This window comes from Leucoraja erinacea, chromosome 19 (assembly GCF_028641065.1).
Source record: "Leucoraja erinacea ecotype New England chromosome 19, Leri_hhj_1, whole genome shotgun sequence".
NCBI classification, from domain to species: Eukaryota; Metazoa; Chordata; class Chondrichthyes; order Rajiformes; family Rajidae; genus Leucoraja; species Leucoraja erinaceus.
Genome location: NC_073395.1, coordinates 35,681,963 through 35,706,663, shown reverse-complemented (window position 1 = coordinate 35,706,663; position 24,701 = coordinate 35,681,963). Strand labels below are relative to the sequence as shown.

Sequence of the window (24,701 nt, the reverse complement as noted above, 5' to 3'; positions counted from 1 at the left end):
GAATGCAGCACCTGTTAATTTGAGCTATAAACCTGATTATTGCACGCAGCTGGCTCTTTTGCAGATGTTTTCATAACCTACACAGAGACTGCAGGCATTGCAATGGGATTAAATGCAACACATACTTTGAAGTTATTTGTGTAAATAACATAACCCACTCAGTCCTTGACTGGATGGTTGAGATCTGTCCTGGCAATAGATAATGAGGGGGGGTGCTGAGTTTACCAGGACCACTGTCATGTAAATTTCTTCCAACCACTGACCCCCCCCCCCCCCCCCCCCATCCCTGCTCACTATTGCACCCATGGCACCTCCACATTTAGCCAATCCTACCCAGATCCAGCCCGATCATAATTGTTTCTGCTCCACCGCCTATTGTTTGGCCATCAATTTCCCTACCATTTCCAACTCCAGACCCCATCTTCTTTAGCTTGTTTTCCCCGGCTACACACACCTCCAATGGTCCTCTTCCAGTCTTAACAATTGTAAACATGGACTTTCTGCATCTCTGCTCTTGATGCTGGTCTGTGCCTGAGTCAGAACTTCACACGCTCTCTTCACACAAAGTGCATACAATCGCTTTAAATGGGCAATATAATTTCCCTCGAGAAAGTGGACTTTTCATGTTATAGATATCTCACATGTTGCTCATCAATAACCCTGGTCCATTTCTCATGTAGCTCTGAATGTAGCAAAGCCGCCACAGCCAGACATAAAAAACGCTTTTTTCCACAAGCAGTAGCTCTACTCAACATTCAAAAGTCTGTAGCCTCCTTTTTTTCTGGTATTTTATTTCATTCTTCACATATTTAAATTATAATGTTTTATTTTTAATTGTTTACTGTATATCGTTTCGTTATTTGCGAGCAAAGCACCAAGGCAAATTCCTTGTATTTATACATATTTGGCCAATAAAATGTATTCAATTCAATTCAATATAAAACAAAATGCTGGACTAACTCTGCGGGTCAGACAGCATTTCTGGAGAGAAGGAATGGGTAACGTTGCAGGTTGAGATTCTTCTTCAGATTTCGGACTAATGTATCCGAGTTTGCCCCTTCTGTCTGCAACTGACCTATAACTCAACTGAGCAAGATAATAATAATAATAATAATAATAATAAATTTTATTTATGGGCGCCTTTCAAGAGTTCAAGGACACCTGATTTAGCAGGTAGAGGAAAAACATGTAAGGGGAATGAAATAAATAGTAGAGACATGACTAGTACACAAAGTAAAGACATTTGTTAGTGGAGTGATTGCCTAAGTTCATCGTCCAATAATGAACAGAAGTGTATGAAGAATGAAAGTTGCAATTTGGAAAAGCGGCAAGATTTCAGAGAGGGGATGGAAAGCGCTGTGTGAAGGTGGAAATGCAGTAGTGGGGAAAAGTGGTCTGAGAATAGGCTTCAGATTCCAATGAAAGGAGATGTGGGTTGAAATTTGATTTGAAATTCAACATAAATAAAGTCAGAATGTAATGGGTTACAATTAAGAGTGAAGAGGGCCAATTGTAGACAATAGGTGCAGGAGTAGGCCATTCAGCCCTTCGAGCCAGCACCGCCATTCAATGTGATCATGGCTGATCATCCCCAATCAGTACCCCATTCCTGCCTTCTCTCCAGACCCCTTAACTCTGCTATCCCTAAGAGCTCTATCTAACTCTCTCTTGAAAGCATCCAGAGAACCAGCCTCCACCGCCCTCTGAGGCAGAGAATTCCACACACTCACAACTCTCTGTGTGAAAAAGTTTTTCCTCATCTCCGTTCTAAATGGCTTTCCACTTATTCTTAAACTATGGCCCCTAGTTCTGGACTCCTCCAACATTGGGAACATGTTTCCTGCCTCTAGCGTGTCCAAACCCTTAATAATCTTATATGTTTCAATAAGATCCCCTCTCCATTACAAATTAGTAATTAGCTCTAACAATACCATCACCAGGAATTTAACTAAGGACATGGGCAGAGGCAGACCAAAATGAGAAGAGACAGGCTGAGTCACGGACCACAGGCAGAGGGAGAGGTGCTCTCTCTGGGTGGAATTCACCATGCATGTGACCAAAGCAATCCACTGTGGCACTGAATGAGCCAAGATTATTGTACTGCTTTACACTGCCACCCAGTGGGCAGAGCTGAAAAGTGCAGGGAAGTACAAATTATGATTTCTTTTTAATTTGAGAAATAAATAAATGTGGTATGTGATACAGTTATTTGGTGTTACAAATATCATAATGGTTAATACTGAAGAACAAGACAGCTGCAACTGTAATATTGCAAGAAACTTGATACCTGGTCTTAATGTTCCCAGTGGGACATCAGAGTTAGAATGGCAAAGAGGCGTTGGGTACACATTTTGCAGTATTGGGCACCATGATGTGATTACAATTTAAGCAATATCGAGGTAGGACCCCAGCTTGTGTGCTACAGGTACTTTTGGCATAAATGCCATAAATAACGAGAGTATTTGCTGCCTTTATAACATTTTCGGGGTGGAAGATGAGGTGGTGGGAGATGGGGATTTGTGGCAATACTGAGATACACTGGGTGAAGGTTGAAGTTTTCATGCATGCTAGCAAAAGCTAATGACCAGGTTTCTAGCTCCTGTCATGGATACTCAGCAATAACAGCTTGCATTTATATACTTTTAACACCATTACCAGGAGTGTTAACAAACAAAATATACTGTAATGCCAAGCCACATGAGGAATATTAAGAGAGGTACTACATGGAACTTCAGATGCTGGTTTACAAAAAGAGATGCACTTAGGTGAGGTGATTGAAAGCGTGATGACAAAGCTGGGGCCTGGACAACTGAACAAGCACAAATTATAAAAATCTGATCTACAATATCACAATTTGCAGAGACGTTTCCTCATTTCTACTGTGAATTTTGTGCAGTGCCTTCCTGACCTGTGATAGTTGAGGACTTCTTTACTGAGTTATATTTCCCTGAAAATATCAATAAATGTCAATCTCACACTCGGTCACTCAGCACAGGGGCTTCACAAGACTCTATACCTCTACTCTATAACTATGACTGTATAGCAACACACAACACGAACACCATCATTAAATTTGCAGACGACCTGACAGTGGCGGGGCTGATCACTGAGGACGTTGAGTCAGCTCACAGGGAGGAGGTAAAGAGGCTAATAGGCTGGTGCTCAGAAAACGACTTGGCACTCAACACCAAACAAACAAAAGAGCTCATCATTGACTTCAGGAAGAAACAGGGTGACCATTCCCCACTGCACATAAACGGAGAAAGAGTGGACAGAGTCTCTAGTTTCAGGTTCCTGGGCACCCACATCTCAGAAGATCTCAGGTGGTCAACTAACATAAACTCTCTGGTAAAGAAAGCACAACAATGACTTCACTTCCTAAGAACACTCAGGAAAGTCAACCTGCCACAACAGCTGCCAGTGTCCTGCCAGTGTTGCTCCATAGAGAGTGTCCTGACACATGGCATCCTGGTGTGGTATGGTAACAGTTTTGCTGCTGACAAGAAGGCTCGGCAGAGAATCATCAGCACAGCCCAGAAGATCACCAACACACACCTGCCTGCCCTGGAAGATATCTATAGCTCTTGTTGCCTGCGGAAGGCATCCTGCATCCTAAAGGACCCATCTCACCCCGCACAACACCTGTTTGCCCTTCTGCCCTCAGGAAAGTGCTACAGATCCATCAAAGCGCACACCACAAGACTAATAAACAGTTTCTATGCTAAAGTCATCACCACACTGAACTTTGCACTGAAAGCACAACCCCCATAGTCAATATTTATACTGTACAACACATACCTTTGTGCAATATTGATATATTAATTTATAATATTTATTTTTATAATACTATTCTGTGCAATATCTTATATTCTGACAATTACCTTCGAAGCGCAATATCTTATATTCTGGCAAGGGTGTATATGTAGGAATAATGTGTATGTGTGTGTGAATCTGTCACAGAATGTGCACGTGAGTGTATGAACAATTTTTATTTTCCTCACTTTTTTGCTGTTATTTTATTTTATTTTTTTATCTTGTACATTTGAATGCCGCTCAGGCTGTGCGCCTGAATTGTATGCACCACTACAATAACAATAACGTCGTAAAGTCAAGTCAAGTCAAGTAATTATAAATACACTGCACATTTATGACGGAATCACACTTTATAGCACATCTATTGAGAACATTTGGTAAATGGAAATACAGGTTGTCTAAGCAAGTATGAAATCTTTGACAGCTTCTGGAATATTTTGAAAAATACTTTGGTACAGCATCCTCCGCACAGGCCTTTGAGAACATGAAGGAGCTAATTACGCAAGTTTTATTAATAGCGGAAGTGAATATTGAATCCTCCATTAATAGTCAAGGAACGTCAGAAAGGTGAGTAACCTGGCTGCTATCATTGCAGTTTAATCTTTGTTTTCTAGTTTGACATCTAAATTGAACTTTATCGAATCATTGAACTTTAACATGGAGTAATCTACAGTATGAATTATGTTACTGATTTCTATTGCTATAAAAATAAAAAAATGTTAGGTACCGTATTTCTCATGAGTCTGGAAAATGATAAATGCAAAATTATTTATGTTGTTGGTGATATGTTGGCTGGACGCAATTTTATGTTACTGAATCCACTGACTTCATACCTCAGCTCATACTTACAATTATTGCAGATCTTGCTGTTAAATGTCTGGGACCAAGTGTTAACCAGTGCAAATATACGTAATAATGCTCTGAATGATGACCAGAATATTGCGACCTTCATAATTTGAAATAGATCTTAAAATCTAACCACGCTTTTTTCTTGGCAGTTTCAGTTTCAGTTATTAGCTAATCATTTTCAGTAATTCCCTCCTAGTGTAGGAAGAAAAGAGAATAAAATGTTATTCCAGGAGTGACAACATGACTCCCGATACACGGAAAAGCAATGGATGTTGGAATCTGGAGCAACAAACAATCTCTTTGGCTCGAAGATAGACACAAAATGCTGGAGTAACTCAGCGGGACAGGCAGCATCGCAAAGAGCAATCACTTTGGCTCACTGAGTTGCTCCAGCAGAATTTGTCTATCTTTAAACCATTTGTATTTACAAGTCCAAGCAAGACAACTTTTCCGACCCTTACAGATACGATGGAAATTTATTTGTGGACTAAACATGCCCATGTAGTGATACTACACATTGTATTTTTTGAAACTCAGTTCATTAGAATTCAATAAAGGTAGTTGATAGTAAAATACAATATCTTGTCCACTGGGATGTAGCCATTTAGTGCATGTGACTGAGGACAAATTTCTATCTTGTGCAGGCCCGTACGAAGCTTTTCAAAAAGGGGGGTGGCATGACAGAATTACAAAAAACATAATGTGAAATACTGCGCGTGCTGCGCACATCACGAGCGCGAAGCATGAAGTCCCTCGATGCCGGGGTCCAGGGAAGCTCAGGGGTTTTAGATGCTCTCTGATGCATTCTTTTTTTAAATCAAAATATTTTTTATTTAGTTTTCAGGACATAACAAAGTGCAAAGTAGTCTATTTGTTACAGACAGAGGGTACGAACAGAATAAATAAAAAACAACTTTTGCTAATATATAACAATACAACAACAATAAAAGAAAAATGAGATACCAAAGATAATCCCTCCCCGGTCACTGCCAGTGAGCATATGCAAATATCAGCCTGTCACAACAATAATCCACGATAAATGAATGGGTAGACTGTTAAGCTGTTACACTGTGCTTGAAGATCAAGCATTTATAAAGTCTGGAATGCATTTAAAAAAAGGTCCCCACGCTTTCTGAAACCTTCCATTTGAATGTTGAAGTGAGTACCTGATTTTCTCGAGCTTTAGGCAGGACGTAATATCTGTCAACCATTGAGTGTGAGTGGACGGGGTAGGTACCGTCCACCTGAGCAGGATTGTTCGCCGATACATTCTGAGCCTTATATTGGAGCATTTTTGCACCAAATATATGACCAATATTTCAGAAATTAACAGGAATCTGAGAGGTAGCTTTTTCACACAAAGGGTCCTGGGTGTATGTAACGAGCTGCCAGAGGAGGTAGTTAAGGCTGGGACTATCCTAATGTTTAAGAGACATTTGGACGCGTACATGGATAGGACAGATTTAGATGGATATGGGCCAAACGCGTGTGAGTGGGACTAGTTTAGATGGGACATGTTGGTCGGTGTGGGCAAGTTGGGCTGAAGGGCCTGTTTCCACACTGCATCATTCTATGACTAAAAAGTGAAGAAGAAAAAATGCATGTAGATAAGTAGAGCAGATTTAAAAGAGGAGTGAAATGTAAAGGCAGAGAGAAGTTTATGGGTGGAAAGGAACATAGGAAAGGAGGGGGAGAATGGGCTTGGGCAGATGGGTGAAGGGAAAATAGTCACAAAGTGCTGGAGTAACTCAGTGGGTCAGGCAGCAACTGCGGAGAATATGAATAGGCGACGTTTCACAGAGTGCTGGAGTAACAGCGAGTCAGGCAGCATCTGTGGAGAACATGGATAGGTGACATGTCACAGAGTGCTGGAGTAACTCAGTGGGTCAGGCAGCATCTCTGGAGGAAAAGGTATAGATTATATTTCGGGTCAAGACCGTTCTTCAGTAATATTCATGATGTGACATGCATAAACATTCCTGAATGTAACCCAAACCATCGTGAGCTACTTTGTTACGGGGCTTGCCCTCTCCTATAACATCTCTGCTGCCTTGGGTGATGCAGGACACTCGGGACACAAGCTTTGGGACACAGTAAGGTGAAGCTGTTGCCGTCTGTCCCAGCATGGTTAAAAACCTGGATGGAGTAATGGTGGATTTGGAGAGGATGTTTCCACTAGTGGGAGAGTCTAGGAAGATAGGTGGGGTTGCGGGTAATGATGTAGAGTTTCAAAGTCTACAGAGAGATTTATGCCAGTTGGAAGAGTGGGCTGAAAGATGGCAGATGGAGTTTAATGCTGATAAGTGTGTGGTACTACATCTTGGCAGGACAAATCAAAATAGGACTACATGGTAAATGGTAGGGAAATTGAAGAATGTCAGAATTAAAAGACATTCCTTTAGGAAGGAGATGAGCAGGAATTTCTTAAGTCAGAGGGTGGTGAACTGTGGAATTCATTGCCACAGACAGCTGTGGAGGTCAAGTCAATGGACATTTTCCAGGAGGAGATTGATAGATTCTTGATTGATACGGGTGTCAGAGGTAATGGGGAGAAGGCAGGAGAATGGGTTTGAGGGGGACAGATAGAGTCATAGAGTGATACAGTATGGAAGCAGGCCCTTCAGCCCAGCATGTCCCATCTGCACTTGTCCCACCTGCCCTCGTTTGATCCATATCCCTCCGAACCTGTCCTATCCATGTACCTGTCTAACTGTTTCTTAAATATTGCGATAGTCCCTGCCACAACTACCTCCTCTGGCAGCTTGTTCCATACACCTACCACCCTTTGTGTGAAAAACATACCCTACAGATTCCTATTAAATGTTTTGCCCTTCATCTTAACTCTGCTCCTCGATTCACTTACTCTGGGCAAAAGACTCAACCATATCTATTCAAATCATGATTTTATACACCTCTATTAGATCATCCCTCATCCTCCTGTGCTCCATGAAATAGAGTCCCAGCCTACTCAACCTCTCCCTATAGCTCTGGCCCTCTAGTCCTGGCAACATCCTCATAAATCTTCACTGTACCCTTTCCAATTTGATGACATCTTTCCTATAACATGGTGCCCAGAACTGAACACAATACTCTGAATGCGGCCTCACCAACTTCTAATGCAACTGCAACATGACCTCCCAACTTCTATACTCAGCCTGACCCACTGAGTTACTCCAGCACTCTGTGAAACGTCACAGAACAGGGCAAGATTAGCAAGTTTGCTGATGATACAGAAGTGAGTGGTTTTGCAGATAGTGAAGATGGTTGTGAAAGATTGCAGCAGGATCTGGATCAATTAGCCAGGTGGGCAGAGGAATGGTTGATGGTTGCATGGTTCCTTGAAGGTCGTGTCGCAGGTATATCAGGTGGTCGAAAAGTATTTTGGCACTTTGGCCTTCATCAGTCAGAGTATTGAATATAGAAGTTGGGAGGTCATGTTGCAGTTGTATAAGACGTTGGTGAGACCGCATTTAGAATATTGTGTTCAGTTCTGGGCACCATGTTATAGGAAAGATGTCAAACTGAAAAGAGTACAGAGATCCCCATCCTGGATCAGTCCAATCAGGGTTGTGTCATCCGCAAACTTGAGAAGCTTGACAGAGGTGTCTGTGGAGGTGCAGTCATTGGTGTGGCGAGAGTAGAGGAGAGGGGAGAGTACGCATCTTGCTGTGCTCCTATGCTGAGCGTTTGTGGGTTCGAGATATGCTTTCCCGCCTCACATCCTGCTTCCTGTCAGTCAGAAAGCTGGTGATCCACCGACAGAGGGGTTCAGGCACAGTCAACTCAGAAAGTTTGGAGCGTAGTAGCTCTGGCACAATGGTGTTGAATGCAGAGCTAAAATCAATAAAACAAAATCCTCGCATAGGTTCCCTGGCGGTCTAGCTGCTGGAGGATGAAGTGCCGGCCCAGATTGACTGCGTCATCCACAGATCTATTGGCCCAATATGCAAAATGCAGAGGGTCCAGCAGAGGGATTGTGATAGTTTTTCAGCTTGGCCAGCACAAGCCTTTCAATGGTCTTCATGACTACAGAGGTCAGTGCGACAAGCCTGTAGTCATTAAGACCAGTAATCCTTACCTTTTTGGATACAGGGACAATAGTGGAGACTTTGAAGCAGGCAGGGACAGTACATCTTTGCAGGGACTGGTTAAAAATGAGTAATTGGGTGTGAAGTGGTGATTGGAGTGGGGTGGGTGTAGAAGGGCCCAGTCTTTGCAGACTGAGGTCAGGCTGTGAGTGGGTGTGAAGTGTTGGTTGGGGTGGGAAAGGGTCCACTCTTTTCATACTGGAGTCTTGCCTTAAGTAGGTGTGAAGTGGTAAATGGGAAGGAGAGGGTGCAGGGTCCATTCTTTGCAGACTGGGGTCTGGCTGTGTTTGTTGGGGAAGGGGTACCAGGGTTACATTTCTGATTTTCAAACCTGCAGTAAAACTCATTCAGGTCGTTCGTCAGCTGACGATTGTCCAAAGAGCGGGGGGCTTTCCTCTTATAGCTGGTGATTTCTTGCATGCCCTTCCAAACTGAAGAAGAGTCATTAGCTGAGAACTTGCTCCTCAACTTCTCAGAGTATCTTTCCTTGGCAGCTCTGATTCCTCTTCTCAGCTCTTTATCGATTAGGCTATCTTTTAACTCTTTAACGATTACTATCGGCTTGACGCATATTTGCCCCCAACCCCCTCCCCCTGATCTCGAAATGGAAATGTTACATCTGTATATAATGATCCCATTAAAATGTGTATTTTTGTCACAAACCATGGAATTCATATTTTTCAGTATTGTTATCAAGGAAACGAAAGCAGTTCCAATTGTTTGATATTATATGATATTGTTTAATATTATTCATATGGAGAAAATATAATACAGGTGCACAACCTTTTATCCGAAAGCCTTGCGACCAGATACTTCTCGGATTTCGGAATTTTTCGGATTTTGGGATGGAAGATTTTTAGCGTAGATTAGGTAGGTAGCGCGGGCGGCTTGAAAGGTCTGGAGCGGCTGCCTCCTCCCCGGAGACCGGGGAATCATTGTAAATCATTGCTTAAATGTTAGTCAGTTAGTTTGGAGGGATTTTATGTGGTGGGGGTGAAGGGGGAAACTTTAATTCTTAGTCCCCTACCTGGTCGGAGAAGCGGGGAGCGGGCAATGCCTTACCGGGTCGCCGTGCAGCAAGCTCCAAACTAACTGACTAACATTTAAGCAATGATTTACAGGTGTTTAAGTGTCTCCCCGGTCTCCGGGGAGGAGGCAGCCGCTACAGTAGTACAGACCTGGGTTGACCGTGGGTCGTTTCGGGTCAAGTTTGGTGCCAAACGTGAGCTTTGGTGTGCAGACGACATCCTGGAAAAAATGCCCGGATTTCGGAGCTTTTCGGTTTCCGGAACTCCGGATAAAAGGTTGTGCACCTGTAGCTCCAAAACCTACCTTAATTTTGCAATCTCACTAAAGATAATCCCCCTTTTCCTCTCGCCTCCCCCATCTCCCTGTCCCCTCCCTTCCCCTTTCTCTCTCCCCCCTCCCCCCTCTCACGTCCCCCCTCTTTCTTGAGGGGGGGGGGCAGGGGGCAAAGATTAAGGTGGCACGGGCCCAGCGGGGGTCAGCGGGGGTGGCGTGGGCCCAGCAGGGGTGGCGTGGGCCCAGCGGATGTCAGCGAGGTTGGCGTGGACCCAGTGGGGGTGGCGTGGGCCCAGCGGGGGGGAAGGTTGCTTGGGCCCCGGCGGCAGGGGGAAGGTGGCTTGGGCCCGGCGGCGGGGGAAGGTGAGGGGAGCGGGCTCTGCCGCAGCGGCGTCTGGTGTTGGGCTTACAGCCGTTGGGTTTAGATTCAGCCACTCCCGCCCGGCGACGGGAGAACAGAGAACTGGCCGTTTCCAAAGTGGAAATGTTGATTTTAGGTGATTTATTCTTAGGGGGAGAAAAAGGGGGGTGCGGTCGCATCCAACGCACCCCCCTTCGGACAGCCATGCTGTGGAGAGACTTGTATTGTGGCAAGAACTGGAGCCACTTACTTTAGAGATACCTGTAGCCAAGAACTGATAGTTGTCAGCGACTATTGTTCTCTAGAATGTTTGCAAGTCGTGTAGCAGCTAGATTTATAAATGGTTAAGAAGCCAATAGTTGAGAAGCACAGATATCTTGGAGGAAACTATATAATTAATGCTGGTGTGCGGGCACAGGTATTTGGAAACAAAGGCGCCAGTTTTTAAATGGACGTTCAAGAATGGTTCAATAAGATTTAGAGTGAATTAGGACCCTGACAGCAGAATACATAGTGACCTTAAATTTAGATCAAGCAAGGCCAGGCAGAATGCAATGGATTATTCATGTCAGGAAGAGTAACAAATTTACCAAGTGCAAGGGAAATTATTGGAATCCCTGTTCGGGTTGTTAATTAGAGCAGAGTAGCTTCTGTGAATAAAAAAAAATCACTAAATCAAAAATGGATGTGATCAATAGTTGTCAAACACACCAAAGCCTGTTTCTAGACTCTGCCCAGTGTTTGTATCAGTGGTGCACTGTATCAGCTACCTCTTGCCTACTCTATGCTGGAGGGCACATTACAAACAGGAACACTTGCTCCCTCTAAACATACAAGGGCAGGCAATTAAGTTTCGAGTTGTGATTCCACTCTGGCCCATTGTACTCTGGCCTGCCACCAACTAGCAGGGGCCTCTGTTTAATACTATGGAATTTGAAACAAAGAGAATTTAATGGAAAAAATATCACAGCAGTTCAGTCCCATTTCTGACCAAGTAAACTCGAATGGTATTGGACAAGGAATCATTGAAGCCAAATTTAAAGGAACATTTAATTTTTGGTCGACATAAACTGCTGGAGTAACTCAGCGGGGCAGGCAGCATCTCTGGAGAAAAGGAATAGGTAACATTTTTGGGTTGAGTCCCATCTTCAGACTAAGTCAGGGGAAAGGGGAATGAGTTTTTGGTGTTTGGAAGGATCATAGTTTGACAAAGACCAGCTTTACAGCTTCCATTTTAGTTTATGCACCCCATTGTCACCATTGCTCTTGATTTCTTTGCCAGTGGCTACTGCTAGTCTGTTACACAAGGCGTCTGCACTGGAGCTTTCTGCAGCTCGTTCCTATTAGTTTCAAGGAGGAATGCAAGAGAGCTTGGAGAACTGCAGTGGACGCTAGCTCTCATAGAATCATTTGCTCACAACCTTCTCCTGAGGCAGATCCCGGGGATCTAGGATGACTTGCTTCCACTCTGAATGTGCGGCTTCTGAGGTAGTTAAGGTGTGAACCATATGGGGCAAGAGTGACCGAAAGGGGGCAGAAGTTAGATAGATTGCAAGATGTCGTGCTCCGACCACTCCTTATGCAGGACTTTGTGCGTGTGCTTGCACTGAGCATCATATTGCCATCAAGGTGATAGCATCTGCTATCAGCATTGGGCAATAGAAAAGATTGTCATTTCATCAATGATATGATATGATCTGCCATTTATTGTCACTGTACATGTACAATGAAATTAAAAGCTGCTCGTACTCAGTGCATACATATAATTTAGTACAAAGAACAAGAAAACAGAAAACAAAAACAGAAGGGAGAAGGGGGGGGGGGGGGATAGGTGCACAATTCTGCGGCGCTATATACATATATACAGATGGAAGTCCGGGTGTTGGGCTGTGTAAGTCAGTGCATGGGTGAATTTGAATTAAGAGTAGTTATAATTTTCGGAAAACAACTATTCCTGAGATAGTTGATAATACTGCAATATACTTGATGTTTATCTATCTGACCTCCTTTCCAGGAATGTGATGGGATGGATTGGGGGGAAATGGAAAGCATTAGTGGATTATAATTTTCCGCTATATCTGAGCATTCTATGCGCAAGCAAAACCATTGTGTGCATGATTGGAATGTTCGCCAGCATGTACTTTTCTCACGATGTCTCAGAACTCCCGATAACATGTCCTGGAGTTTCTGTCACATCAGACTAGACCCGAGTTAAGAATTACTACAATAGATAATTGTCGGTCCTATAAAGTAAGGAAGGATTTGTTGGATTGGTGAGTTAATCAGGCCATGCACTTCATAAAGAGTTAGCAGACATCTGAATGAATTTCTGTGAAACTCTGCTGGAAATAGACAAAAAAAAAGCTTATCTGCTCAACAGCGGTGGTTTACAGCGATTAATTGACAATTCCAACCCATGTGTTTGTTTTGGGATGTGGGGGAAACCAGAGCACCCAGAGGAAACCCACACAGTCACAGGAAAAACATGCAAGTTCCACACAGACAGCACCAGAGATCAGAATCGAAACCAGGGTGTCACTCTGGTAACTGAATTTGATATAAACATATAACATCCTTGGGGATCTTCACCAGATGGATGTGGAGAATCTAAAATTGGTTACCACGTTTAAGACAGTTATTATAGTCTCTTTCTTTCCCCCGAGGGTTGTGAGTCTATTGAATTCTCTTTGTCAAAGTGTGGTGGATGTAGAATCTTTGAAGGCATAAACTGATACTTGCTAGCCAAGTGGGCAGATGAACTGTTTCGTAAGTTCTGAATGGGAAAGAGGAACTTTGGTTGCATTCAGAATTGCCATGACTTTGTTAAATACTCCAGCAGGCAACTCCTCTCTCGGGTCAAGACCCTTCTTCATTCCATCTCTCCAGAGATGCTGCCTGTCCAGCTGAGTTACTCCGGCATTTTGTGCCTATCTTCGGTGTAAACCGGCATCTGCAGTTGCTTCCATCAATCCCGTTTACCACCAGCAGAGGGAGTGCGATAAAATAGTTGGTTTCCATGCCAATAGGTTACTGCATAAAAAAAACGTTTTAATTCAAGTATCCTTGCATGTTGAAGGGTAGTTTGGGGACCATTTTATGGTTTTGATAAACTATTAAAAGCAGCAATGTACATCAAGTTCGATAACTAAATCAGTTTGTACATCAAAAGGGTTTGTATGAAATAGTCTGTAATGTTGTGATTCTGAGTCTTGGACTGAAAGTGTAAATTGAACCTGTTTTCTGAGACAAGGGAAATGATGCAATGCTTTTCAATTTTCAGTGAGGTAATGTATAATGACAAAGGTTCTCCCTGAAATTCCTGCGAATTTGCTTGTGCCTGCCAAGATTTTGGACGGAAATGATGCATCATGCAGATAGGGTGGAGTCAGACCTAAGCTAAAATTTCAAAGAAAAAAACTGAAAATGGGCAGCATATTTTTAAATAGTTAAGCCAGGGAAGAAATCTCGTTTTTTTTCCTACAGAAATGGAAATTATAACTGCTCCAGTTGAACTGCAACTTGTAACATCAATTCCTGACCTAAACAATTGTTTAGCTGTATTGTATTAACTTCTCACATAATCTTACCTGTTGTATCGAGTGGGTCTGCATGCTTAAGATTCAACCTCAGCCTGTTACTTAAATAGCTCTAACCAAAAGGAAAAATACTTGTTTGTGTTAGAACCACAAGGTTGTAGAGATGACTTGGGCTCCCCAAAATCTCCCTCAGACTTCTAAAGGGGGTTTCCTTTCCAATGTAAAGAAACCATGTTTGTTCAGCCCAAAGTGAAAGCTTCACATAGCTGAATGAAAATTGTGCCATTCACTGGTACATTGGATGAATTTTAAAGAAGACCACAAACAGGCAAAGCAATGATTTTGTGACAGACACAAAATACTGGAGGACAGGCAGCATCTCTGGAGAGAAGGAATGGGTGACGTTTCAGGTTGAGACCCTTCTTCAGACTGGAGTGGAAAAGGAAAGGCTCTGCAAATGCTGCTCCACCATATAATCAAACAGTAAGGAGAGCCCTATAGCGATCCCATACAAGGCTGAAGCACATATCATGAGGCCTTTGTAACTTAATTATGAAAAATGCAAATCGCAGCACTTTACGTCAACTTTTGCCCTTGCCATTATTCCAGAATATCGGCAATATGTGGCCTTATCATGGAAGTCCAGTCAAGATGATACGATTGCTGTAATCCATGATCATTCTTCTTCTTCTTTACGTGCCCATCTTGTTTAAAATGTTTGTTATCACTGTCATCGTCCGTCCTGAAAAGGACACAAGCTTCCGGCGACAATCAGTGGAAGCCATCACATGCCGCAATAGATGACGGTGGTAACAGAATTAGCTCAGGATACTTCCAGTTTCCAGCCCCGTGACGTGGGTGCTTCTGTTATGGGGCCTCCATGGCCGTTGAGATGCCAGTAAAACGTATCCAAAACTCACTTATTCCCCTGCCCCTGAGCTTCCTTGTTGTCACTTGAGTTGCTGGACATTCAGTTGGCATTCCCTGATTTATTTAAAGGATTTAACTATTTCACAATGCACTCAACATATTCATTGTTTACCCACACTGTATGGCATTTTGCTCTAATGTATATTCAAAACAATGCTTCATCCCAATTACCAATCATCCACATCCATTCTTCTATCAATTTTGCTTTACCACATATATTAAATATATTTTTCAAATCAAGTGAATGTGTGACTTCCATTGAACAACACTACTAAGGAGACGGGCAAAGGTACATTTATAATACTCTGTGGTAATAGCCTGAAGAAGGGTCTAGACCCAAAACATCACCTATTCCTTTTCTCCAGAGATTCTGTCTGACCTGTTGAGTTACTCCAGCTTTTTGTGTCTATAATCTGTGGCTGGTGGGAATGTTGATGCAGAGAGGGAATTCTGTTGAAATATGATGACCCATTGCATGCCATGCCAAAAGATTCCCAGTCACGACTGGTGAGTGAGCCACAAATACTAGATTCCTGGAGCCCATGTTGAAAATTGCCATCCAAATCAATCACCACTTTTGTAATATAAGAAGCAAAAATATTGAAAGTTGCATTCATATTACGTTATGTAAAATCATGTACACTGCAAGGGCCAGGAAGCGAGCGGGCAAGATCATCTCTGACCCCTCTCACCCTGGCCACAAACTCTTTGAATCACTTCCCTCTGGAAGGCGACTCAGGGTTGTCGAAGCTGCCATAGCCAGACATAAAAAACAGTTTTTATCCACGAGTAGTTGCTCTACTCAACAGCCAAAAATCTGTAGCCTCCCTTTGATCTGGTATTTTGTTGGTTCACATGCTTGGTTAATGGTGTTTTATCATTAATGTTTTATTATTATTAATGTTTAGTGTTTTCTGAATCATTTGTAACTGTCACTGTATGTCATGTTGTTACTTGTGGGTGGAGCACCAAGGCAAATTCCTTGTATGTGAATACTTGGCCAATAAACTTACTTACTTACTACATTACTGAGACAAAACCAATCCTTGTAAAATAAAGCATATTCTTTCCTTTTAATTGTCCAAAATCAGTTTAAAACATGGAATAATACTTGTTCTGCATTGTTTAAATGTTCCTTGCTATGATGATTAAATATACTGATGTTCATTTATTTTTCTCAGATGTTGTTCATGTTTTCAGCTGTTGGCCTTTGATCTTAGCTTTGGCACATCTGTCTATCCAGTAATTGTTGAGGTAAGAATGTTTTGTTTTGCCTGGTCAAAGGGGATAGAGCAAATCGATGACATTTGCTTTGGAGAACGAGTCGTTAGTATTATTGAATGACTTGGATTCTACAGTTCTGAGGCTGACTTGGGAGCTGTAAAATTCAGGAAACATGTTCCTATAAAACTATTTAAAGTTGTATAGTGAACCTTTTTACAGAATTTGCTGTGATCCACTCATGATGTTTCACAGTGAATGTTTCAGAAATGCAGCATAATTCCCCAATGGGACAAACTTATCAATTACACTGCATGCCAGCAAGAACATAAACGACAATAGAAGTGTTAAAGGGAATATTAATTATGGGCAGTAGGATCTGGACAGCATAAGTTGCTATGTGATTACTGTGATAACTGCTGTATCTCAGCAGATATACGAGGGCCTTGGGCCCAGAACCAGGGCCTCAATTTATATTGCCTCTATCAGGGCAAAATTGGCGAGACTCTAATAAATAAACCCTAATAAATTCCATCCAAATTAAATAGGCATTAAAAAAAAAAAATCAGTTTAGTTTAGAGATTCAGCATGGAAACAGTTATTTCGGCCCACTAAGTCCATGGTCGACCATGTTCACACTAGTTCTGTTATCCCACTTTCTCATCCACTCCCTACACAGTATAGAGGCCAATTAATCTGTAAACCCACATAAGGATGCGGGAGAAAACCAGAGCACCTGAAATAAACCCACGTGGTCACAGGGAGAATGTGCAAACTCCACACAGACAGCCCGAGGTCAGGATCCACCCTGGGTTTCTGGCTCTGGTAGTCAGCAGTTCTATCAGCTGTGCCACTGTGCCACAGTAGAACCAGAAAGACCCGTACTGAGGCTAATTAAGTCAAAGTGCCAAAAAATGAATGCCCAGTCACTGTTGAAGCACAATGCCACACAAAGACAATCATCATTTCAAGTCAAGCCAAGTCAAGTTAAGTTTTATTTGTCACTTCCACATAACGTGCAGTGACATGAATTTGCCAGCGGCGGTACAATAAAAAAAGAACACACAATACAGAATAAAAATTTAACACATACAACCACCACAGCATTCATCACTGTGGTGGAAGGCACAAAGTTTGGTCAGTCCTCCACCATTTTCCCCCGTGGTCGGGACCACAACCCTCCGCAGTCGCCGCTTTACCTGCCACTGGTTTGCCGGCCACTGATGCAATTAACAGACGCACTGGATCTGAGAACTTGTTCTACAAAGTCTTAATAACAGGTTTGAACGGGGCTCCTCAATTTATGTCAATTGAGTTGGGGTCCTAATTGCTTCACAGGACCCCTATTGTTCAGGTAATTCGGAAACATGGCCACCTCTGGGCTTTCATCAAGTAAGCTGGATAACACAGATCAGTAGAAATGACACAAGAGTGAAATAAACAAGTGATCATTAACAGCCCGTCCACCCATCACATTTGTTACTCCTCTTCAGGAAGTTGTTTCCTCTAATGCTATTCAGAAAATAAGAGCAAGCTTGTAATATGTACATGAACAGATGAACAATTTTACTTTGGATGGACTTTTCCCCATTATAAATTAATGGGCATTGTGTTAATAAAGTAAAAATTTACTTTGCAATATGAAAGTATTTCCTCACATTTATGTCAAGCTCATATAGTATTGGGCAACACGGTTGCAACAGCGGTAGAGTTGCTGCAGCACCGGAGTCCCGAGTCAATCTTGACTGCGGGTGCTGTCGGTATGGAGTTCGTCCGTTCTCCCCATGATGGTGTGGGTTTTCTCTGGGATCTTCAGTTTCCTGCCACACTCCAAAGACATACAGGTTTGTAGGCTAATTGGCTTGGTGTAAATGTAGATTGTCCCGAGTGTGTGTAGGATAATGTTAATGTGTAGGGATCGGTAGTCCGTGTGGACTCAGTGGGCCAAAGGGCCTGTTTCCACGCTGTATCTCTAAACTAAACTAAACTAAACTAAACTAACTAAACTAAACTAAAAACTATTAACCATATATATTATCGGCCTGTGTCCAAGAAAATTCAAAAAAAGTGAGAGGGGATATGATCAAAGTCATGTTGAGTCATTAGCACAAATACCGTGAGGTACAGATACAATGAAAACCTTGCTTGCAGAAGTGTCACTGGCACTTAGACTTGGACGACACACAAAAACATAAATTGTATATAAATTGCACACACATTGAGGCAGACCATATAAAGAAAAACGTCAGTGGACAGACAGGAAAACAGGATAAAAACAAGTCCATGATAGTGCAAGAGGTTGTCCTTAGAGTTCCATTGCCAACAAACATAGTACCCTAAGAAGTCACAAAAGGGTATACAAAATAAGACTGAGTAACTCATTGAGTCTGGACCATCTCTGGTGAACATGAATAGATGATGTTTTGGCTCAGGACTCTTGGGAGTCCTAGCAACACACAGCATGGAACCAGGTCCTTCAGTCAAACTTGCCCATGCAGCCCAACATGCCCCATCTACACTAGTCCCACCTGCCTGCATTTGGCCTCCGGCAGGTCGTCCCATATACTTACCACTCTTCATGTGAAAAGTCGCCCCTTAGGTTCCTTTTAAATCTTCCCCCCCTCACATTAAACTTGTCCTCTTGATCTTGATTCCCATACTCCCCGTGATTGTATCTGCCTCTATTAGATCACCCCTCATCCTCCGGCACTCCAAGGAATAGTCCTAGCCTGCTCAACCTCTTCCTGTAGATCAGGCCCTCCAGTTCTGGCAGTATCCTTGATTATTTCTCAGCACCCTATCCAAACAAAATGTTTCCTATACAGGGTGACCAAAACATAACACAATACTTTAAATGTCTTGTACAACTATAACTTGATATGCAACATATACTCAATACTCTGACAATATCAAAAGCCTTCTTGACCACCCTATCTACTACCTGATTTATTCTGACTGGTTGTGGTGGTGGGGGAGGGGGGCAGGAGGAGGGGGGAATGCTGGAAGGCAGAACAGGCAGGATGAAGCCTGGCTAGTAAGAGGTTTTTTGATTGGCAGATGGTTGGACAAAGGCCAGAGGTGAAAAGAAAGAACATGTGAGACAAAAGGATTGGAGTGCTGATCAAACCCACTCACCTGCACCCACCTATCCCTTGCCAGGCTTTGTCCCACTGCCACCACCTCTCTTCCAGCTCTCTCCCCCCTCAGTCTGAAGGTGGTTTCCGACCCAATATATCACCTATCCTTGTCCTCCAGAAATGCTGCCTAACCCACTGAGTTACTTCAACACTTTGTCTTATCTTGACAACAGATGGCGCAATGGGCTAAGTGTTCGGCTGGCGACCTGAAGGTAGCCGGTTCGAAGTAGGCCATTCGGCCCTTCGAGCCTGCACCGCCATTCAATATGATCATGGCTGATCATCCAACTCAGGTGCTCATCATCCACTTTGTCTTATCTGAGATGTCTTCATGCTTTAGGGAATGGGGGTTCCCCTCTTCCATCATGGTTGAGTCCCTCACATGTGTCTCCTCTGTCTCCCACAGCTCTGCTCTTGCACCCCCTCCTCCCAGTCGCTACAGGGACACAGTCCCCCTAGTCCTCACCTTTCGCCCCATCAGCCGTAGCATACAGCACCTAATCCTCCGACATTTTCGCCACCTCCAACGCCTGTCCCGCTGAGTTACTCCGGCATTTTGTGTCTCTCCCTGGAAAACATGAACCACTTCTCAAGGATGTGCTGAAAGACTCCTTGCAAAAAAAAATCCCCATTGACTTTTGGGTCCCCTTGGCTCATGACTGCCCAGTCTGGTGCAGAAATATTTAGTATTGAGTGGGGAATGCTTGCAAGCTGCATTAACTGGCAGAACGAGTCCACCACCTTGCCCACCACATTGACACTTACTGCCCCACCTGCGGAACAGGCCGTGATTCCCACATTACCCTCACCAGTCCCTCAGAACCCATAATACCACAGTGGGAGCGAGCCTGCCTTGATTCCAAGGGCCTGCATAAAATGTTATTCTTAAGGTTTCTTTAATTCCCCATGAAGTTAATGGGAGTTAAGGTATAGTATTGCAGCAATACATATTGGAAACATATTATATCTATGATGCAGTCTTCTATGACACTACACTTCACTTAGATTATTTTTGTTGTTTATCTTGGATCTTGGCTTGCATGTCATCATTCAGCAATATTATTTGATAGCATTTTAATCCCTGTGATCTGCAATGTCTGAATATATTAAAAGAAAATATCCACTAGAGGCCAGCAGAGCACAAGAGACTAAGGATCATATGCATTTTTATTTCTTCACTCAGAACAATGGGCCTTCAGTTGGAGGCTTGACAACATGTTAAAAATAGTCCTATATGGTCTTGCATATGTGAACCAGCCAAAAGTGGTTTGGGTTTCAAAACTCAAGTATAGGTGGGTGTGCATCATGTACACAGATATAGACACAAAATGCTGGAGTAACTCAGCAGGCAGCATCTCTGGAGAGAAGGAATGGGTGACATTTCTAGACTTCTTCAGACTTTAGAATCTGAAGAAGGGTCTCAAAACTTCACCCATTCCTTCTATCCAGAGATGCTGCCTGGCCCGCTGAGTTACTCCAGCATTTTGTGTCTTATCTTCAGTGTAAACCAGCACCTGCAGTTCCTCCCTACACATGTACACACTTATACATTGACTCCACATATTTTCTTTACATTAAAAATTAAAAATGTTGAAAACATTTTTGTCGTTCATCTTTGCAAAGAGAAAGAGTTGATGTTTCTGTGCCAAGACCTTTCTCTTTCTAATGGAGGGTCTTCAACTTGAAAAGTAAACCTTGTTTCTCTTTCTACAGATGATGCCTGACATCCTGCTTCCAGCATTTTTAATTTCTATTTATTATTTCCAGCTTCTACAGTTTAGATTTTTTTTTAAATTTTTGTCTTTATTATTGTACCTCATAGTGTCATAGACACAGTGTGGAAACAGACCTTTCGACCCAACTTGCCCACACTGGCCAACACGTCCCAGCCACACTAGACCCACCTGCCATCATTTGGTCCATATACCTCCAAACCTGTCCTATCCATGTACCTGATACCATGTACCATTCTTAAATATTGGGATAGTCCCTGCCCCAATGACCTCCTCTGGCAGTTTGTTCCATACACCCACCACCCTTGTGTGAAAAAGTTACCCCTCAGATTCCTATTAAATCTTTTCCCCTTCACCTTAAACCTATGTACTCTGGTCCTCGATTCACATAGTTTGGGCTTAAGATTCTGTGCATCTACCTGATCTATTCCTCTCATGAAAACCTCAAAAATATCTTGTGTAAAAATGCCTCAAGGTGTCGACCGATTTCTACATCAATTTGCCGATTGAAAATGTTGGTTCAATTTTCTGCACACATGTTTATTTACAGGGAATTAAATATCATGCAAACACTAGTGGTCCCTGCTGGTATGGATAAAAATGACTAGGCTGTTGTCTTGTACTATTTTTAGTTACATCTGTGTTACCAATATAAATACCAATATAAGTGTTACCAATATAAATACATTATAAATGGATTCCACTTGAAATAGCTTGTATTTAAAATATTATGCAGAATTCTTCTTAAATTGCAAAATTCTTGGACATTTCCTATACTTTGAGGACAAAAGCCTTAAAAAATATTTTAATGCTGATCATAAAAACAGTTTATAAAATGGATTGTCAAAGTAATTGAGAAATTCTGTTGGATAAATGCTACCAAATGTTCCATGTATATTTTTTGTGATGGCTTGAGAAGTTGACATTTTAATTAAGTTGCTATCAGCTAATGGGTTTTTCAAATTGATTACAGGTCTGACCCATATGTCAGGCGCATGGTTTATAAGATAGTGTGATCTTCCTGTGATTAGGTAGACATTTAAACACATTTAATTAATCTGACTGTATGAAAGGTTTTGAGATGTTTGAAATCTGAGCTAAAAACTAATCTTTTAATTCTTAGGTACATGAACAACCTGTTTTTGAAGCAGATGATAACATAGCTTTTGAAGATCGTATCACCAAAGATTTCATACTGGAAGACACTTTTGAGCTTCTGTTATCTGGCTCATCTGTAGTAAGTGAAATATCTGAAGCTTTAGAAAATATACATCAAATTGAACGATTGAAGGTAAGACTTTGAAAGGGTATTTTGGTCATATTATTCCGCTATGTGAAAATCCAGCAGTAGAGATACTAACCATTTGACCCAGGTGATCGTTCTGTGTGGTTATATATGAGTTTATTTGCCCTCCTGTATCTCTTTATCCCACCTAAATCTCTCCCTTCATGTCTGCATCAAGGCTCCTTAAATACACGAGTCAGTTAGCTTCAGCCACACAAAGTGCTGACAAATTTCACAATCTCTTCACTGTGGTAATAAATTGATCCTAAACTCTTTGACCTCCCTTGTTCCAGAGCAAAAAAAAAAATGCTGGAGGTGGTAACAGCCTTTAGTGTGTAATGCAGAGCAATGCTATGACAGTAGCAATGTTACAAAATTTTGAGATTTTAAAAATCAAGTCTGCAATTTATCCCATCAGATAAAGCATAACAATAAGTTTAATTTGACACCAAATTCACTTTCATATCTCAAGTATTAAAAAAGTTATGGCCATTTTCATACTCGGAAATTAGCATCTTGTTCCCTATTGATTTTCAATGGACATTACAAAAAAGCTGTGATCTTGGATAGTCAAAAGGCCATTTCTTAAGGAAAGATTAACATTTTTAAATAGCCTAAGTGTCCAAATAATATTCACAAATAATTCACAATATAACATGATTTTTATATCTAATTTACATTAATGTATAGGCCAAATGGAAGGAATTTAGTGTTCAATTGCTGTAAATAAATGCCCATTTAAATCGGCTTTCTAGTGGGTTTCTGTGAACGCGCTGGTTTAGAATGTTGACATCGCGCTGGATTAGTGCCCTCAAATGCCGAGAAAAATACTGCGGGATATAAAAAGCCCAAAATGAACTACTCGCTATAGATAACTTGATTATATAGGGTTATATATATGCCCCATTTAATGTAAAAATAAGGTACATACCTTTAATGATTGCTTTATAAAACCCTGGGGCTGCGAGAGGTTGCGGAATCAGATAGTAATTTTAAAATTATTATAACTATATTATCGAGGCCTATTAAACTAATAATACCTTTTGCGACCGGGTCGTGCAGCGATTTTTCGTTAATGATTTACTAGGCTGAACATCTGCGATTAGTACAGCCTAATAAAAATCGCGTTTTAAACCCGCCCCCTCCAAACATCGCCAAAATCGCGGACCTGGCTGTGGGCAGATTCCCAATGACGATTCAGGTAGGTTTTGTAACATACCTAATGACAGTCCTTTCAATGATGGCCATCCCTGTACTCCTTGTGTTGTTGGTCAGCATTGCAGAGTGGAAACTAATTAGACTAATTTGTTATGGTAATCAACAAAGCAATTGGAGGGTGGAAACTAAGCGTTGAGTAATAGGAAATAATTTAATATTTTAAATATCGGCATTTGCCCAATTTGCGGTGAGAAACGACTCCATCTAGCAGAGGGAAGGAACCACAGTTTTTTTTATTTTAAAGATACAGCATTGGCACAGTCCCTTTGGCCCATCGAGTCTATACTGACCGCCGATCACCCTTTCACATTAGTTCTATGATATCCCAATTTCTCATCCACTCCCAACACGTCTAGGGTGTTTTACTGAGGCCAATTAAGCTACAAACCTGCACGTCCTGGGGATGTGGGGGGAAACCAGAACACACGAAGGAAACAGATGTGGCCATAGAGACAACATGCAAACTCCACACAGATAGCACCAGAGGTCAGGATAGAACCCGGGTCTCTGGCTCTGCGAGGCAGCAGCTCCACCAGCTGCGTTACTATGCTACCCATTGAAACTTTGTTTATCAAACTGAAATATATGTTTGTTTTGTTAGAAAGTGTACTGGAATCAGGGACCAATCAATGTTGAGGCACTTGTACAACAACTTAACACCCCCACTCTCCATCCCTGCACCCTACCTCATAACCCATTCATGTATTTTTGGCTTTTTCATCTCCATCTCCATTTGGCTTTTTCACCTTTTGTCATTTGATTTCTACCAGGTCCCATCTAGTTGCTAATTTCTTTCCCTGTCTCTTGTATTTGGTAGCAATCTCGGGCCATTTCTGATGAAAATTCATTGTGGGGAAACGTTAACTTTGCTCTCTCTTTCCATAGATGCTCTCTGTCCACCACAGTATTCCCATCATTTTCAGTTTGTATTTCATTTGGTATCAAGTTCACTTTACTATTAAGTTCTCTTCACCAGATCATTCTTATTACAGAATCACAGCCGGTTCCAGAAACATGATCTTTGTCTGAGTTCAAGAGATATAACAGTCATTCGTAATTTTCATATGGAATTCAAGAATCAAGGGAAGTTTCAGTTGGTATGTAAATGGTTACTTTGGTACCTCAAACCAAATGTAGGTCTTTATAGAAGATGAAGTTTTTCAGGTTAAAAGTCCCTTTCAATGCATCCAACACATTTAAGATGTTTCTGGTCCCAAGATGTGCTGAC

The 24,701-nt window shown here is 42.1% G+C and overlaps 1 protein-coding gene across 2 annotated transcripts in view; it reads left to right on the top strand.

Moving 5' to 3' along the window:
- Positions 1 to 24,701, top strand: part of cped1 (cadherin-like and PC-esterase domain containing 1) — a 231,306-nt gene that overhangs the window by 80,850 nt on the left and 125,755 nt on the right. For both annotated transcript variants that reach the window (XM_055650835.1, XM_055650836.1), the window contains exons 7-10: positions 4,238 to 4,380; positions 16,061 to 16,133; positions 22,094 to 22,261; positions 24,466 to 24,570. In XM_055650835.1, the coding sequence (XP_055506810.1) occupies positions 4,238 to 4,380; positions 16,061 to 16,133; positions 22,094 to 22,261; positions 24,466 to 24,570 (489 nt within the window). The remainder of the gene's footprint in view (positions 1 to 4,237; positions 4,381 to 16,060; positions 16,134 to 22,093; positions 22,262 to 24,465; positions 24,571 to 24,701) is intronic.